General features: G+C 41.3%; 1 protein-coding gene across 3 annotated transcripts; it reads left to right on the top strand.

Annotated features, from left to right (window-relative positions):
* The first annotated feature begins 9,771 nt into the window (after positions 1-9,771).
* Positions 9,772-18,777, top strand: LOC147625235 (DCD domain-containing protein NRP-A-like). 3 transcript variants are annotated; one of them, XM_086818506.1, is made up of 5 exons: positions 9,866-10,029; positions 10,543-11,154; positions 12,298-12,414; positions 18,518-18,538; positions 18,721-18,777. In XM_086818506.1, exons 2-5 carry the CDS (start codon positions 10,555-10,557, stop codon positions 18,760-18,762), a joined length of 780 nt encoding a protein of 259 aa, XP_086674632.1. In that variant the 5' UTR covers positions 9,866-10,029; positions 10,543-10,554; the 3' UTR covers positions 18,763-18,777. The 3 variants fall into 3 exon arrangements, with proteins under 3 accessions (XP_086674631.1, XP_086674632.1, XP_086674633.1); XM_086818505.1 differs by lacking the exons at positions 18,518-18,538; positions 18,721-18,777 and adding an exon at positions 14,797-15,813 and having other exon boundaries at positions 9,772-10,029; XM_086818507.1 differs by lacking the exon at positions 18,518-18,538 and having other exon boundaries at positions 9,868-10,029.
* The last annotated feature ends 293 nt before the right edge of the window (positions 18,778-19,070 follow it).

Here is a 19,070-nt window from a genome sequence, read left to right on the forward strand (position 1 = left end):
CGATACATGTACCATTTCATGTAGGGAAAGCCATAGTTTCCAAATGGTCTTTGCAGCAAAAGATAGGGCCAAATCAACGAATAGTAGGTCTTTGTGCAGTATTGCAAATGATAGATGGGAGTACAAGGACAAGGGATTTGCCACAATACAAGGATCTTGAAGATAGTGAATATTTCATCTTGGAAGAAGATGTCTCCCTTCTCTATAACATGAACATTGATTCGGCCCATGACATGGTTGAAGATGCTAAAGATGTGGTGAACTTGGAGTTTTCTCCCATTCAAGAGGCATCGCTAGTAGGTTGCTTATTGCAATCAGCAATTGTGGTTGAGTCCCCTATGCATGATGTGTCAATTAACATAGGGTGCTCAAAGGAAGATGCAATAGATGTAGAGTGTGTTAAAATTCAAGCAAAGTGATGAGCTATGGTAGATCAAATGCAAGAATCAACATCATTAGCAAAGTGATTAAATGATGATTAAGATAAGATTAGTGAGCAATTAACTGATAGCTTAATGTAGGCATGGATACTTCAAAACCAGCAAATACTCATTAGGCCAATGCCTCAATTTATAGTGTTTACATCCACAAGATGCCCATCTAATCCCACTAATCTCTCCTTGATTCACTCCACCTCATTTGCTTAATTCTCTCCACCTCTTCACTCCCATAATATCTCCACACATCCTATAACTTCTCATGCTACTCTTTATTCTCCCCCAGTAGATACCTCTCACCTTTTCACTGCTACTCACTCATTTACGAACTCTCTTTTACAGCCTCTTGCTAAGGGCTTGTTCCCACACACACCCATTCACTTGTATATTTCAACAGAGTGTACCCTAATACACTCAAATAATGGGAGCATCACTCAAAGCATAGTTCCAAAGTTCATGCAACAATGTAAACAGACTATCCTAACTAAAGTGTTGTAGCATGTGGGAGCTTGAAAGAAAGTCTCAAAGATTCCAAGGTTCTACAATAGGGATGTTGTCTTTGAGTTCCCATTGACATTTGGTCAAGTGCCACACCCATGGATGCAATGGAAGGACGATATGATGGTCATTTGTGGATGAAAGCTATAACTACAAAGTGACTTTCAATGGCACTAGAAGAATTAGTTGTAGTGTCGCGGAGATTTAATGCTTGAGTGATAGCTGTCCACACTTTGTTGGGATAGGGGGAGGAGAAATGGATCAGCCTTCAGAGGGATGAGGAGAAAAAGATGTGTCTTGGGAAAATTAGCAAACAAGGATGGGAAACTCAATTGCCATTATTGCAAAGGACTGGAAACATGTGTGGCATCATGTGACGCCTACATCTATTATGTTATGCCATATGATGTTACCTTTACTCGCTTGATGGTTCACCTTGCAACCCACCACCATGAGGTCCAAGCAAGAATGTCAAAGGTATTGATAGAAAGGACTCGGACGATGGTGAAGAAGGTGCTAGCAGTAGATAGAAATGCAATGGCCAAGAAGGTTCAAATGTCCATGGCAAAAGAACTAGTGATGAGCTACATGATCATTCCACATAGACTTCCATCCGTGGGCGAGATAGAGCTAACTACCGACCTTGAGGAACTCTTCCCCCTTGTCGAAAGTAAAGGGTATGTATGCTACACCACCGTTGAAGTAACCTATGCATTTGCTTTTGTGGTTTAGTCATCATACATGATACTATTGATTTTGCATTGTTCATCCATCATTTTACTTTACGTGTTTGTATTTTACATGTGTAGATTTGTGTGATGGTTTCTCAAGCTCGTGAGGGACCTGGAAGCAAGTCTTTTGGATACAATGAGATCCTAAAATTGAAGAGAGATAGCACCTATGAATTCTTTCATGGTAGCCTATTTCCTGGGCAAGGATCATATGAAGAGGTGTGCTATGTGTTCAAAATGTCAACGAACGGCCTCTGGTGAGGATCTTGTGAACAAAATGTAATGCACATGAGATGGAGACCTTCATCATTCATGGGTGCATTTTGACCACACTCATCTCGGGACCAAAATTGGGTGATGCTGGCATGCCATGTGTATGACCCTAGGTATGTTATAGAACAAGCTTTGTAGACTCTACCTTTGCACAAGATAGTTGGCATAACCATTGGTCATTAATGTTGGTGCATGTCATAGCTTGCAAGAGATTGTTACTATTGCCACCTATAAGATGAAAGTTGAGGATACAGCAGCGCAAGTGAAGTTTTGAAAGTCCATCAACGACGTGATGATGAGAAACAGGTTCCCAACAACTGATTTTCAAGGCTTTATGCAGACGAGGCCCAGGCTAATTGGAAGGCAATGCACTAGTGTTCAACGATAGTAAGGAGATGCCAGACCAAGAGCGTTCTTGTGATTTCCACTCTGAACAAAGTCTCAACCACTATACAAGCAAGTGTGTTATGAAGAAAGAGCAAGCAATGCACAAGTTAATGTGTGAGGAGGGGAGGAAGGCAACAAGCAAGAAAGCTGCACAAGTTAATGTGTGAGGAGGGGAGGAAGGCAACAAGCAAGAAAGCTGCACTTGCCCAAAGTCGAAAGATTCGACAATGATGGTGGCAAGGAAATGCTCACCTTGCTGAAATCCCATGCGTGGACTCATGGCTTAGCTGGTGGGGAGCTCGATTCAACCATTGGGGTGGCATCCCAATGGTAAGGTTTAATTCCAAATCTTGAAGTCCTACAGTGAAAACAACAATAGGTTTGACGTTGCTTTTTGACTGCAGGAGATTGATCTCATTGAACTGGCATGTAGACCAACAACCAATCTATCGAAGTGTAAGCATGGTAGTTGGCTTGCTGGAGAAGGATATAAGCATAAGATATCTCATGATGCATGTGTAATGCCCTGCTGCAAAGTGCCAAGCAACTTACTTTCTTGCAAGGAAAACACATTGGGGAGGGCCCCAGCTTGGAGAACTTGATGAAGAGAGCCGTAACGCGACACACTTAGACCTTCATAGGTGGTCCGAACAATTCAACATGCAGCGGGACACCTATGCATAGTGCACCAAAAATGCTAGAAGGGGACAAGGAGACAAAGAGACGCAAGAGAAGGGCTACCAAATCAAATGTGGTGGAAGATGATGTAAGCCACCGTCCAGACTACAATGTAAAGAATGTGGAACGACACCCAAAGGGAAGACTAAGGAAACTACTCTTTAGTAGCACAATAAAACCCGCTTTGGTAGAGACAAAGAATGATGGGAATGGAACTCCAACAAACAGTCATGTGAAGTGTCTAGGGTGGGTCCAAAATGAAGGAAAATGTGGTCGTATCATCTCAAATTGTGCAAAAGGAGTTTCAGCATCATGCTTCTACTCTACACGTACTCGTCAAGGTGGGAGCACATCACAAATGATGTGGTTTTGCAATAGTGACATGACACACACTTGGAGACCTGGACCGCCGTAACATCACACCTATCCTAGTCCCTCTGTCGACTATGTGGCCTGAGCCATTGGCATACACCTTACTATGGATGAGGTGGCATCTCTTATGAGAAGAGGAGGTTTTGTTATCGAGACAAGGAAGCTGGAACCACAAGGAGGAGCATATTATGCATCTACACAGATAGCCCAAAATAGTGTAAGTGAGGGGGCACCACATACATCTCCTGTGGTCCACACAACCACATGCAAGGATGGTAAGCGTGCAAAGTATTGGCCAGGCATCTCTCAGAGGGTTGAAGATCGAATCGACAAGGCTCTCTCTCTCTCTCTCTCTCTCTCTCTCTCTCTCTCTCTCTCTCTCTCTCTCTCTCTCTCTCTCTCTCTCTCTCTCTCTCTCTCTCTCTCTCTCTCTCTCTCTCTCTCTCTCTCTCTCTCTCTTGATGCAGAGGTGGTGGAGAGAGTTGAGGTGGAACCTTTGCTGTATGAAGTCGTTCATGTACAGACCAAAGGATCAAAATCTCGAGGGAAACCATATGCAGTGTGCATATTAGAGAAGCCCTCTTGTGATTGCCATGATTTCCAAGGCCGTTTGGATCAAGAAAGCTCATTCATCGCATGCAAGCACATGTACTATGTCTACTTGCCCATTATGGGGCTCAACCAAAATAACCAAAACATCTCTTGGCTGACACATAACAGTCTGATTCAGCTTCCGAAATCCACTTCTAGTCCCTAGTAGGCAGAAATCTGTCCTCCAGACCTTAAAGATGGCCTTTAATTGTCAGTTGACTACACATTCTCATCTTCAAGATCTCTCTGGACACTCTGTTGACTCTCTTCTGACCTTCTACCTATCCTTCACCTGCTGAATTCTACCTCATAATTCTGATGCTGAATCGACTCACTTAGAAGCTTACAATGAATCAAAATCTTCTCCAAAATATCCTCTAACGTCTGCAAGCCCTCATGTACCTTTAAACTAGCAAGGTTATCATGCTACAAGCCCTCTGCTGGCTACAACTAATCCACAGCTGCCTCCAAATTAGCAGTCCTCTCAAATGTGACAAGACCGACTCAGCTGATACAGATTTTCTCTCCTCTATGTCAACTAACACCTCTAGATCATCAAAACACTTAAGCCCACCAACCAAGATCTACCTCGAACCTTTACTGATAGCAACTGACTCATAGCTACCCCACAAAAACACCTTCAGCTCACTAGTCTTTCTGACTGCTGTGAGACTAACAGTCCTTAGATTGTCAGACCAAGCTACAAATAGATCCTTCTCAACTCACGTAGGTTAGATCTCTCCCTCTAGACACTCAGCTGACAAGATTTGACACTTAATTGACTCAGGCTGATTGTCCTCTCACTTGGCACTGACTGACTTATAATTCTGACAATAGACAATAGATTTGTCCCCACAGGGATTCCTCCTCCATCATCTCAAACAAGACAACATAAATATAGCTCCACAACATAAAAACTCAACAAATCAAAAAGAGCTCAATCTCAACACACTATATTCTTTACTGAAACAAATCCAAACTGTCTCAACATCCCTGAGACTTAGGGCTTCAAGGGAAAAAAAGAAAAAAAACCATAGAAAACCTATGAGGCACTTAACAAACAAATAAACTCACGAAACCTCCATGGGATTTAGCACTCCATGGGACCAAGTATCTAATGGAGGGGTTATTCAAGGAACCTAGAGATGCATCTCTTGGCCAATTCTCTGTGGCCAATTCTCTAGTCTTCCTCTTTCCCTTTGCTTTGGCACAAACAAGCCCAAGCCCCTTCACACTGCGCTGTCCTCCATGATCATCATTATATGCAGGATCTCTAGCCCTCATCTCTTTAACAAAATCAATTCAACCTGTAGGAGCCCACTCTACGATAGCGCTCTCCACTCACTCTCATGGTAACACGAACCCCCTTTTCCTGGAAAGTGTCCTCTTTCTCTTCTCAATTTCCCTTTTTTTTTCCTCTCCTTCTTCCAGAATACTGCATTACTCGCTTCTTTGATGGCCCATATTGTTTCTATTTCGATTTCATGCACGCGTCTATCCATGGCTAGGCCATTATTCTACGATTTATTATTTATTGGGGGTTTGAGGTTGGCACATCCATTGAGCATATACCTTGACCTTAAAAAAAACTATCAACGTAAGTATGTACACACACACACACACACTAGGCCATTATTCTACGATTTATTATTTATTGGGGGTTTGAGGTTGGCACATCCATTGAGCATATACCTTGACCTCAAAAAAAACCTATCAACGTAAGTATGTACACACACACACACACACACACACACACACACACACAAAAACCATGCTTCAAACCCAACTAAGAACTTGACTAAAAAAACCTCTATCACCATGCACATATACAATCCATACCTTCCTATCATGGGAGTGAGATTTTTTGAAATATTTAATTATCCAATTTTTGTAAAAAATAAAGCTTATAAAGTAAGCTTGGCCTAAAATAGCCATGTCATCTATTTTTTATGGAATAAAATACTATAAAAATACTCAAGCAGGGATGCTTTTGGCACACGCTTGGGGGGGCAGTTGGGACCCAATCATGTGTTCTCTCTGGTTTTTGTATTTTTATGTGCACATGCTTCTCAAGGTCTCGGTATTCCTGTTTGAGTGGTATCAGAGCCCTAGTACGCTCCGTAAAAAAAAAAGTTTGTGTTTTTAGGCACTTAGACGGCCCGATCCTATGTGAAGAGCAGCGAGTGGTGGGACAAAGCCCAAGAGCCAAGAATGCAGGCGAAGCCGAAGAACTCGGCCGACAAAGTGCTAGGCTACACCAAAGTACATGGCCCGTAAAGCCGCAGGCAGGCACCAACACCGGCATAACACCTAGGCACATGATCGACTGACATATGAGCGAGTGGCAACAACCGCGCCGGATGTACAACAGCATGTCATGACGAACGAACGTTCGCTAATAGGGAGGGTGCCATTAGCACCCTGAATGCCTCTTGAAGAAACAAATACAAATGATATCCTTTTCTCCTTGTTATACCCTTTTGCGGGATTTCCATATGGTATTTTACAGTAGCTGCGTGGTAACAAGAGGTGAGCCGCCGAGGGGAGAAGAAAGAAAAGAAGAAGAGGAGGAGAGAGAAGAAGAAAAAGGAAGAGGAAGAAAAAGAAGAGAGAAGAAAGAGAATAAGAAAAAGGAGAATAAGAAGAGAAGAGAGAAGAAAGAGAAGAAGAAAAAGGACAAGAAGAAGAGGAGAGAGAAGAAAGAGAAGAAGAGAAAGAGAAGAAGGAAGAAGAAGAAGAGGAGGAGAAAGAAGAAAGAGAAGAAGAAGAAGAAGAAGGAAGAAGAAGAAGAAGAAGAGGAGAGAGAAGAAAGAGAAGAAGAAGACGAAGAGGAGAGAGAAGAAAGAGAAGGAGAAGAAGAAGAGAGAGAACAAGGAAAAAAAGAAGAAGAAGAAGAATAAGAAGAGGAGAGAGAAGAGAAAAAAGAAGAAGAAGAAGAAGAGGAAAAGAAGGAGAATAAGAAGAGAAAGAAATTCATTTTACTTTACTTTTTAAAAAAGAGAAGAAAAAGCAATTATCATCAACATTGAGTACATACTTTGACCCTTTCGTTAATAGGTACGTAGATCGTTCTAGTGGCGTGATGGCGAGATCGACTCGAGCGTTATTATTATACCTGCATTGTTTAGACGTTGGACATAATAATTTTAGGTACGTAGATCGTTCTAGTGGCGTGATGGCGAGATCGACTCGAGCGTTATAATTTTAGGTACGTAGATCGTTCTAGTGGCGTGATGGCGAGATCGACTCGAGCGTTATTATTATACCCTCATTGTTTAGACGTTGGACATAATAATTTTAGATGTGCCAATAGATATGCATGGATACGAGACTTGAGTTTTTTTTGGGTTATTCACCTAGCTCAAAGCCAACATTATTCTAAATTGTTTGATTATTTCTTGATTAGTTTATGTCGTAATCATGAAGGTAATAGTTTTGCGTTTGTGCATAAGGGTAGGCATGTTGTTATGTGTGGTGTAAGCATGATGTGCAAGTTATACCAATGATCTCTACCATGGAGCCATGCTAAGTTTTCAACAATTACCATCTCCACTTACACACGATAAGTCCTCATCTTTTATTCATAAATTGTTTTAAATTCTCTATTTCTCTTAACTTTTTCATTTTTATAGTAGCCAATAATACATCAAGGTAAAACTCTCTTACTTTTGGATTTTATTTTATGTCGTCAATCTTTATTTAATATTTGTTATTTAAGTTTATTTCACTTGGACTCAATATAATCGATGATGATGAAGAACAAGACTACCACGACGACTACTCCAACTCTTAGGGTAACATATTCATTTGATTATCTCTATAACAAATTTTATGTAAGACTTTTTATAAATTTCAAGGAGAGTTCTTATGCATTAAAAGTAGAACTTCTTGGAGGAACTGGCCCTTCCATCTTGAATTATACTTTACTATGTATTAGTCTTGTGGTATGGGACACGAGATTAATCTTGTGTGAGAAGTATTCCGATGCATTCTTATCTCTAGATTTATGTGGGATAATTTCTGGTGGTATGGGACACTAGAATTTATTACACATAGAAGTCATGATACAATGTCTGTTTTACATGTCTATGATGAATACTTAGTGATATTTATCTCTGATGAGACAGATAACTTATCACAAATTGAGTGCTGTTTGTGAGTGAATCCAATCAATTTTGACATGTGTGATGCATGTAAGGAATGTGTGAGTTTGATCGTGTGAGTGAATCTGATCAAGTCTTCTGAATTAATTCTTGATGAGGGTAACCCAGTGTGGTATAAGAATCGAGAGTGAATCTAATTCTTTAGAGGGTGACCCTAGTTGGTTGTGAGTGAATTCGGCCAGCTGTGACACGTGTGAGACGTGTGGTATACTTTGTGAATACGTGTGATGCGTATGAAAACATTGGGAGTGAATCCAATTAATCGTTAAGAGTGAATCCAATTAATTATTGAGAGTGAATCCAATGTGGGAATGATTAATGTGTTTGATCACTCGTGTGTGCTGATACTCACAACCGAGGACGGTTGTCTCCTAAACCGGGAGGACTATCACGGGAGTGGGATTTTTGAAATATTTTATTATCCAATTTTTGTAAAGAGCAAGCTTGGGCTTAGCTCACCCACTCACTAGATCTCCCATAGATATAGAATTAGACATAACATCTCATTCAAGGAAATCCATTGGAACAAGTGTTTGTTTAACGTGTAAATCCAAGATCTCAGATATTGAACAATAAATCTTAAGTGAGAAAGAAGAAATTATAAATGCAGGCCTTAATGTAGAGTTGAAAAAGATTAGAGCTGAAATCAAAGACCAAGAAAGGAAAATTGCTTCTATTCCAGATTCGCCATATTGTGAGAATCGGATGCAACTATTGGCCACCTTGGATGTAGTCATACATAAAGTTGGATCTAAATTCAAAAATTCAAAAGTTGGATCTAATAAGCAAAAAGCTCAAGCGTCAATGTTGAAGTAAGCAGCTATAATAACGATCCTAATGCGTAAGCCCTAAGAGGCTACGATAGCCATGAAAAGGCTAAGCCCTAAAGGCTACAATAGCCCTGAAAAAGGCTATTGTAGCTATAAAGATCCTAAGGCATAACCTCTAAAGGCTACTGTAGCCCAAAAAAGGCTAAAGGACCGAAACAAGAGCTCCAAAAGAAGAAGACATCGAAGAGCACATGAAAATGTGAAATGTAATGAGCAAAGCTCATTTTGTCAATTAAGTCAAAGCATTTTAGCTCCAAAACTCACAAGGTTAAGAACATTAATAGAGGAGAGGAATTCATATTTTGTAAGGTGCTTTTGTTAAGAAAAAACAAAGCATTTCAGCTCCAAAACTCACAAGGTTAAGAAAATTAATAGAGGAGAGGAATTCATATTTTGTAAGGTGCTTTTGTTAAGAAAAACAATAGAGGAATTTATATTTTGTAAGGCACGAGAGAGAGAGAGAGAGAGAGAGAGAGAGAGAGAGAGAGAGAGAGAGAGAGAGATTGATTTTGAAATGGGATTTTCTTTGTTCCATCTAATCTCTACACTAAAACTCACACTTTTTCGAGAGCTATAACCACGGGTGCAAAACTAGTAATCCTTGAGAAAACAAGAGAAGGTTGCCTTTAGGAGAGAGAGAGAGAGAGAGAGAGAGAGAGAGAAGAGAAGTATATGGGGTAGATGTAGGGTTGCCTTTGCTGGTGTGGAAGAGAGAGAGAGAGAGAGAGGGGATAGGGGTTGCCTTTGCTTTGGAAGGGGAAGAAAGCTAGAGCGGAGGGAACTAGTTAGTTGCATTTGCGTTTTAGAGGGGGGGAGAGAGAGAGAGAGAGAGAGAGAGTGTTGAGTGCTCAAAATGTGGCAAAGGCCAAAACGCTTACACCTGGCTGGCATTCGAAAAGCCCTAATTCATGTGAAATGAAATGAAATGCAGTGCAAATGAGAATGACACAACACATTTCCGCCCTTATCCCATCTTGAGTGCTGCTACGCGGGGTTCGGGACTCTGTTACTACACCACGCGCGAGCTCGGAGAACTTTTGTTTCCGACCCATCTTCTTGCGTTCCCCAGGTACTTTGTTCTGGGATCCATGGAGCTCTTTGCGATGTTAGATCTGTTCTTGACGTGTGCAAGATGGCCTTTTTCCTCTGATCCCATCAGGAAGGTTCGCTTTCCTGTCATGGCGGTGTAGAAAACCTCTGTCTCGTTGCTTTTTATGCGTTTTTTGATGCATACGATTTCCTTTCATACCATGGGTCTTTGTTGCTTATGGTAGTCTGCCTTATAATCTGTATTGCTGTTAGCAGACATGGTAACTTAAAGAGGGTTACTTGCACCTTCAACCTCTCTCTGAGGCTTTTGTCTCTGCTGATCTAGTAGTCTACTACCTAGATCTAGGGTTTTCTGAGGTTCAAGCCTTTTTACGTCTGCTAGGGTTGAACAAGGGAAGCCTCCACGGGTTATCTACCCTGCATGTCATGACCTGCGTATATGTTCCCGTATGAGACGGATTTAGCTATTTTTTCAGTCTACCTGTGCTTTGAGTCTACCAAGTAACTGATTATTGTCCTGTATCTGTTTCAGGTCGTTGCTATCATGGCAAGAGGAAGGAAGTTCAAGCGCGGAGATGGGAAGGTGAAGCCAGAGGCTGTAGAGGAGAAGCTAGAGTTAGACGAGACTCCCAAGGATTCAGCTGTTGTGGAGCCAGAAGCGTCTACAGAGTCAGTAGAGCCAACTAAGCTTCCTGAAGAAGCTCTTCCTGTGAAAGACACGGATGGACAGAAAGTGACACATGAAGTTCAAGAAGAAGTATCAAAGGAAGTCAAAGAAGAACCCATCAAGGAGAAACGGAAAAGAGTTAGGAAAGGTAAGAAGCCTGCTGTAGATAGCAACAATGGTGCTACTGCTGCCAAGGGTGCTCCTACTGCAAAGAGTTCGGTCAAGAAGGTGGTGGAATTCGCTGGCCTGATTTTTATGTGCAACACTTCTACTAAGAAGGACTGCTTTAAGTACCGAGTGTTTGGCTTCCCGGAGGCAAGGAAAGACCTCGTGGAGCGTGCAAAGAAGGGAATAAAATTGTTTTTGTTTGACATTGACCAGAGAGTTCTATATGGTATCTACAAGGCTAGTTCTCTTGGTGGGATGAATCTCGTGAGTGAGGCGTTTCAAGACTCTGACCGCAAATTTCCAGCACAGGTCTTCACCTTAGCTTTCAGTTTATTCTATTTAAGACATTGTTGGAGTGGAAGTGCGTGTTTGTTGGATTCAAGTGAGTTTACCTTCTGTGGTTTGTGGCTAGGTCATTAGGCTGGTTGCGTACCAGTAGGTGTGCCCAGTTTGGTTGTTGTGAGTAGTCTATCAAGATACCTTAAATTCAAACTTGGGTACTCACCTCTTACCCACATGAAGAAACGTCTCTCTTGCTGAGGAGGAACATGAAAGCAAGCAAGGAAGAATCAATTAGCACAGAGCTCCACTTTGATAAGAGGGACCTGAGGGAATTGGACTGTGTGTAGCAGAGTGCTAGGGAACAGCCTATTTCTTCCTAAAATTGCGGAAACTCTGTTCTGCTTGAGCTCCTGTTTCCTCAAGAATTCCCCCATAAATTTTTTCCCACTAAGTTTTGATTATTCCTATTTGTCTTGGCTATCTTCCCCAAATTCCTGATGTACCTTATGTTTCTCCTCCTTTCCTCCTCTAACTTTTTCCCTTGTACTCTGCTTTCAACTGGTTCTACTTTTCATTTCTACTATATGATTTTAAATGCTTGCTGTGTCCTAGCCGTTTCTGTTTTGTAGACGTGAACCGTTTCCCAAAGATTCAAATCCCTCTGGTCGTGTTGATGTTTTGGTTCTTGAAATTGTGCATTCAGCCTGTTACCTGTGACCTTCCATTTTGGTCATTTTTTGGATTAGTCCTGCTCTTTCCCCTGTGCAACACCCAATTTCAAGTCTATACTAGCTTCTCCTTTGTTAGTTGGTCTGACATCTCTTTCAATCCATTCTCCTCTGGTTTACTTCTGTTTCTTTGTGTTCCCATTGTTTCTTCACTCCGTTCTCTCCCTCTGTCTATGTGCTTCTTACTTGCTCATGCGACGTTTCCCATTTTGACCCCCCCTCTAAGATGCTGTTTCCATGTTTGCTTCCCAGATTCCCACAGCTGTGGTAATCAGCCTTAGTAACTGTTTTACTGTGACGTACGTTCAGAAGATCTGGGTTCTTGTTTGTGGCTATCTATATATGCCTTTGAATTTGTACGTATGTTCTCCTGTGAGTGTTGTCTTTGATGAGCTGCTTGTTTCTGGTTCTGAGGCTCGCTTGACTGGTTGACACTGCACAGATCCGGTTCCGTATTCACAAGGAATGTCTCCCAATTGAGGAGAGTGTCTTCAAACCTCTCATCAAGGAAAACTATTATGGTCGCAACAAGTTCAAATGTGAATTGAGTTTTGAGCAGGTATGTCCGATTCATGTGATGTATTTTGATTACTTCAATCTAGTAACATTGGCATTTTTACACTTTATTCTCTTGCTATTTTGGTACTTTTTTTGCCTTCTCTCAAAGTCTTTATGCCAGGGATCTAGCAAACTTATGAAGCAAATGCTTGCGTCTGTGTCTGTGGCAAATGCTCTATAGTACTGGTAGATACATTTGTTGTGTGGAAGTGTTTTTCTTAACACTCTGCAGTCAGATGGTGTGTTGATTTCTTTAAAGCTGATTTAATAGGTTTGGTTTTTTTTGGATGCATGGTGTGATATTTGGTGAAATTTCCGAACTGACATTTTGCTCATGCTGTACTGTGGACACCAAGCTTCATGCCTGGTTATAACCTTTAAGACTACATGAACATAGTGCATGAACTCTGTGTTACAACAAGTGTCATGTAGGATCCGAGTTTACAGCTGTGGAGATTAAGTTTTGCAAGTTTTGGTGAAAATTCTGTGTTCACAATTTTTGCTTTTGGTTAGGTGGCAGTTTAGTGTTGAAGCTTGCTTTCTTGCTTCTCATGGGCTTAAACCTAATCTGTACTCTGACCTAGATATTGTAGACTTGTTTCGTTTAGGGTCTAGCAATAGGGAAAAAGCCATTTACTCTGCTAGCAAGTACAAATGGCTGAGGCAAGGATATGTGCAAGGAACTGCTGAATTCATTAATCAATGGCCATGCTGCACTTTCAGATGGAAAGAAATGGTGCCGAATTTTTTGTATTAAACTTGCTTCCAATTTTGTTTTTTCCCCATAATTCCCCCTCTTTTCACACTAATTTTGCACTTCCTCCTACCACCTCGATTTTATGCCCCCCCCCCTCTTTACCCATTTTCATATTTCTTGGTTCACACTAATTTTGCACTTCCTCCTACCACCTCGATTTTATGCCCCCCCCTCTTTACCCATTTTCATATTTCTTGGGACATGACCGTTTCTTAGCCTTTATCTGCCCCTTCATTTTATATATCCTCCATGCCCCCCCTTTTCCCCCCTAATTTTACATTTATCCCTTTGATCTTAGAATTCCCCTCAACTTTATGGTTCCTCTGAACTTGCTGTTTCCTTGTCACAAGGCCCAAATTCCTCTTTAATTTCAAGCCCCCCCTCCCCCTCCCCCCCCCTTTTCAATCATATATTTCCCCCAAATTTTCTCCTTCAATTTTATATTCCTATAAAATTTCCCCTCAATTGTGTATTTGTCGTGAAATTCCTGTTTCCTAGCGATAAGGCCCAAATTCCTCTTTAATTTTAAGTCCCCTCCTAACCCCCCCATTATATATTTTCCCCAGAATATTTTCGTCAATTTTACATTCCTGAAAATATCTCCCCTTGATCCTGCTTCTGACAGCAGCGGCGGCCCCAATCTGTGGATCCCAGTAACTTATGAATTCTATATTTCTTGTGAAATTCAAACTTTTTTATGTCAATTATGTATTCCAGCAACTTTACATTTCCCCCAAAATTACCAATTCCTTGCTGTCCATTCCTAGTTTATGCTGATGCCACATTCCCAGATGCTGCCAGTGTAGTATTTGTCACTAGATGTCGACAATGCCTCCATATGCGTTTAGCAGCTTAGCGGTTGTTTTACTAAGTTGTCGAGACAAAAAATTCTTTAAGAATCTTTGAAGTGTCATAAGATGCTTTTTCTTGCCTTACATGGTAGTTTCTCTTTACAAATGCCAGAGCATGCATGGCATGCAGTTCATCGAGGGGTAGAATGATCAGTTTTGAACATACATTCCTTTAGCGACCTTGCTGGTTTGGTAGCAATTTGTGTAATAATGCAGTTGAATTTGTTGAAAGTTTCTAAGCACGGATGCCGGCTGATCATGTCCTTTTAGTAAGGTGGAGACTTCCCTCAGCCTGCCCTTGTTTTTGGAGTCGCGTAACATATCAATTTCTCACAAGATCTTACATCCATTCTGGATTTGTTTCTTTGTTACTGTTCTGGGTTTCATTGCTATGGCAGTTCCTAGAACTTGGACCCACTGTAACTGCACTCTAGCTATGGTAGCTCATGGCCTCTACAAATTGAAATGAAAATGTAAGATGGGCTATTCTTGAGACTTGCTGATCTGAGATTTAGAGTCAGCAGCCACGGTCCTTGAATTTTAGGTTTTACGTAGAATTGATGGTTCAAATCATAGGCTTTCCCACTTCTACTGACTACGGCAGTTTCCTATGATGAAGTTCTGAGTTCTCACCTGGCCATAACTAGTCTCATTCGTTCTGTAGCTGGGCTAGTGAATTTATGTGAGTGCCCTTTCCTGGTGGCTCATGGCAAACTGAAAAGTCGTGAATTATGTGCAACTTATGGTTTCTAAGTTTTGGTCCGGATGTGGGCAGGTTGGAAAACTTACTCAGTTGTTTCGTCCTCTTGATGCTCGTGGACTTCCAAAGCCAAAACCTGGGAAGGAACCAAGGCGAGAAACTTTCTCTTCCAAAGGTAGTACGCCTCATGGGAAGGAAGGAAGGCGAGAATCTTTCTCCAAAGGTAGTGCGCCTCGAGGTACCAGAACTCGAGCTCTACTATCTCGAGGTGCCCCTAATTATGATAGGGAGCCACGGTATGCCAGGGAGTACCCCCCTTCGCGTCCAAGAGAGCGTCTCCCTCTTGAATTGGATCCTCGTAGTCAGCCTGGCTACTTTTCTTCTCAGGTATTGCCAAACCCTGATATTGGGCTTTTGGAAGCTGAGGCTCTTTACAGGCAGAGGCTCCAGATGAGACAACTGCAGGATGCTCGGATAGAGGCACTGGACAGAAGGGCGTATATGTTGGATCCTTTGGTGGATGCATCATTGAGACAGGTAAGTGTCTCCAGTGAACTTCCACGCCAAAGGATTCCTGGTGATTTGTACATGGACGAGCGTAGCTTCATGCTACCGAAGCAGCCTCTTCTTCAGGAAGATCTCTACAGGGATTTACCCTACCAAAGGGAGATTCTTCACAGCAGTCATGGGGATGGGTTGCATGCACTCTCTGCAACCTTGCCATACGAATCTTTGACCACTATGCCATGGCGCTACCCATGAAGTTTCATGTGGTTTTGGAGATGGGACAAGCATCTATATCTTTAAAGTAGAGCATTGGACTCATTTTATTTGGCTAGAAGACTAGGGATTAGTGTTTCAAATGTTTTTATGAACGTTTGGCTACTTTCTAGGTTGCTGCAGTGATCAGCAGGTGCTGCTGCTGGCAGTTTGTTTGGCTGTGACTACAGTAGAGCAAGAAAACTAATCTTTTCAGGTAGAGTAGTTTTGGTTTATAAGGTTGGCTGTCCAAGAGGCATGTGGAGTGTCTCAGACTTGTTTCGGGATCCTATGCAGTTTTGGCTGTTATGCAAGTACTGTTTCTAGCACTAATATGCTTTCTTATATACTGCTCCCTGCTTCTGTCTCATCTTCATACTGGAAAACCGTTCCTGTATGACATGAGCCTTGAGCTCCAATGTCTCATGCCTAGTTTGTTTGTTGGGATGTGAAAGATTCAGGGCTTCAGATATGAAGTCTTCTAACATTTCTATAATGTCTGAAGTTATTTGTGTAATGAGTAGGGGCATTTGGCACCATTCTGGTCTGGTCGAGAATGCGTATCTCCTGCTGCTCTTAACTGCTATGAAACTTAATAGTAGTGGTATAGGGGATTGGCCCCTTCTTCTGGTGAGGGTTGTGTACTTTGTCTGGCTTGGATTTTTGTGCCTCGCCTCTCATCAATTAGCATGGTTGTTTGCCTAGGCAAGTGAAACCCAGCATCATTATTTATGTTGTGTAAAGGTTGGAATACCAAGGTCAACTTTTTGATATGTGATCGTGCACGCCTATATGGGGTGTGCTTGTGATGTTTAGCAGTGATACAGGTAATGTGGAGTTGTTCCTAAGCCTGGTGAGACCTGATTTACTAACCTGATATGCTTTTTCCTAGTTGAGTTAGGGAGTAAAAGCTGAACTTTCTGATACGTGTGAAATATTGCAAACTGCAGCTAATTAGAAAAGCTGCTCAGCTTTTGCTGCTGAGTTCCAAGGAAATTTTAGAGTTGAGTTGAGGTTCAATTCCTAATGCGTGAGCTATGCACACTGACTCTGCTATGGTGCTGCTCTGCCTCTCAGAATGGTGACTAACTAGATTCTACTTCTTGGACTCTTTAAATAGTATTCAATGACATCTAGATTGCATTGTTGTGGAAGAATTCCAATGCATCTAGATGTCACCTTTCATTTTTAACAGGCCTGCAATAATGGGAGTTGCAAGCTTGGGTAGTTTTAATTCGTTTCCACTTTAGGAGCAGTGAAAGCAGACTCAGCACACCTATCTCCATTTTGTGGAGTATGGATTATGAGTTGTCAGATTGGAAGTTTGAATGGAAAGGAGCTGTGCTTCTTTGACTTAGTTCAAGGCCAACTTGACCCTAGACACGGAATCTAATGCAGTAGTGCGTGGTTTTAAAGCTCTGACTACCCCTCAGCTCTAAGATATGTATTTGGGTGGTTGGGCAGCTGGCTAGTGAAGAAGTTTAGATTCTTTTGGGTGTGCTGTCAACACAGGTCATACTCTATACCGCAATATGTGAGCTTTATTTTTCATGTGATTTTTCACTCCATGAATTTGGTCTTCGATGCCTGGTTTATAAGAAGTGGATTTTGTAATCTATTAGTCTAAGCAGAGTTCGAGTACCCTTCTCCGATGTAAATTTATTATGCTCCTGTTTACCAAGTTTTTATTGACGACTACCCAGAGCTGCAACATGAGTAAAAACATATTTTACCTCATGTCTGTGATTATATCACATTGCTTTCTATCTCTCATAACATACTTTTCCTCATGTCTATGATTATATCACATTGCTTCCTATCTCTCATAAGTATGCTTCCACCTTTAATTAATGTCAAGGAAAGGTACTAGCTTTTGTTCTGCACTGAAAGTAACACACTACAGTACATATAGGATCTGTAGGAATGCCTATTGATATGGCATGGACAGTATCTCATTTTGATGAACACTTCAGGTGAGTCAGTGACAAGCATGTATAGTGTTTGCTGTTTGTAGGGAATTTTTCAGTTTCGGCACACCCATGGTTTCATATCTTGTTCCTTCCAAAAATTACATGCGGTTTAATAAGGGGTAGGTCAGGTTGGATGTTTATTATGAGCTATTTGTGTCAAAACATTCACTCACATGCTGCAAATGTATGCAATGACTTCAAATTATGTCATATTCTGCAAGCTACATGAGTTAAACCTTTGCATTAGAACCTGGATTTGTGGTCCCCAAAGGGCTGATCCAAAATTGGAGGCTTGTATTCTCCTTTTTTTAAAACATTGTTGGCTTTCTTTTTATTGAGTTCCAACTCTTGCCAAGTGTGCATGGTAATTGCATGGGTGCACTAATTCAAATGTTGGCTTGTATTCTCCCTTCATAGCTTTCTTTTTATTGAAATCTTACGCTCTCAAGTGGGCATGGTAATTGCATGGGTGCAGTAATTCAAATGCCTGTTCGAACACTGTTCTCTTGTGTGTGAGTGTGTGTATTCTCCTTTTTTTTTATATACCAATGTTGGCTTTCATTTCATTGAGATCGTACTCTCTCAAGTGTGTATGGTAATTGCATGGGTGCACTAGTTCTAAAGCACGCTCGAACACTGTTCTTGAGTGAGTGAGGGGGGAGGCAGTGACAGACAGGTAGGTGTAGGCGGATGATTTCAATTCGTGACCACAATCAGCAGATTTGGAGGATCCAATGTAGTTGTATGACTTGACATCTATGCTATGTATGTCTGGAGGGTGACAGTAAACTCCCACTCCCACTATTGGCAATGATGTAAAATTATTAGCAATGATGTGGCTTCCCTTCAGAGAAGTTGTATGTAATGACAGACCGGTGAATGTAGCAGGATTTGAATTTGTGACCAGTCAGCAGATTTGGAGGATTGAACTTAGTTGTATGATTTGACAACTGTCCTATGTCTTGGAGGGTATATCTGTTATTTCTGCAATGTGGTGAGAAAATAATACAAGCGTTTTATTGTCCTTTCATGGCATTTTTGGCAACATCAAATGTTGACTGGAGTAGCTCTTCGGAATATTGTTCAAGGTAATGTATGTAATTTAACACGCATCTTATAGCAATGAAGAAATTGTGATTGTGAATAGGATTATAATTGGCACGCTGCAATATTCTGTCAGTTGGTGCAAAATTAAGCTAAAGTAAGCTGAAATTGTCGAAAGCAATGAGAGCAAGGCATAGTTTTGTCTATAACATTTTGCTGTGTACAGGTGGTGGTGTTTTTGATTTCGGTATTGTGCATGATTACATGAGCACGCAAGCATAGGCAGTTCACCGAAATTTGAAGTTGGGACAGTAGTTTTTTTCTTGTGTAAGATTTGGGGGTAGAAACGAGCTTATGGTTGGATTTTGCATGGTAGTCACTACGAGAGAATGTAAGGCTCTGCCATTTAGATAACAAGGAGCTGGGTAACATAGTTTCAGGGACAGTGCACTTTGCCCAGTACTTTTGCATTTCTCTACCTCGAAGTTTGAGCATTTAGGTAATTCATATTTTGATCCATGAATGCAACATATCAATTAATTATTGATAGGTCATTGTCTTGAAATTTTTTGTGCC

This window comes from Cibotium barometz, chromosome 24 (genome assembly GCF_041138505.1).
Source record: "Cibotium barometz isolate CiBa-2024 chromosome 24, ASM4113850v1, whole genome shotgun sequence".
Classification (NCBI taxonomy): domain Eukaryota; kingdom Viridiplantae; phylum Streptophyta; class Polypodiopsida; order Cyatheales; family Cibotiaceae; genus Cibotium; species Cibotium barometz.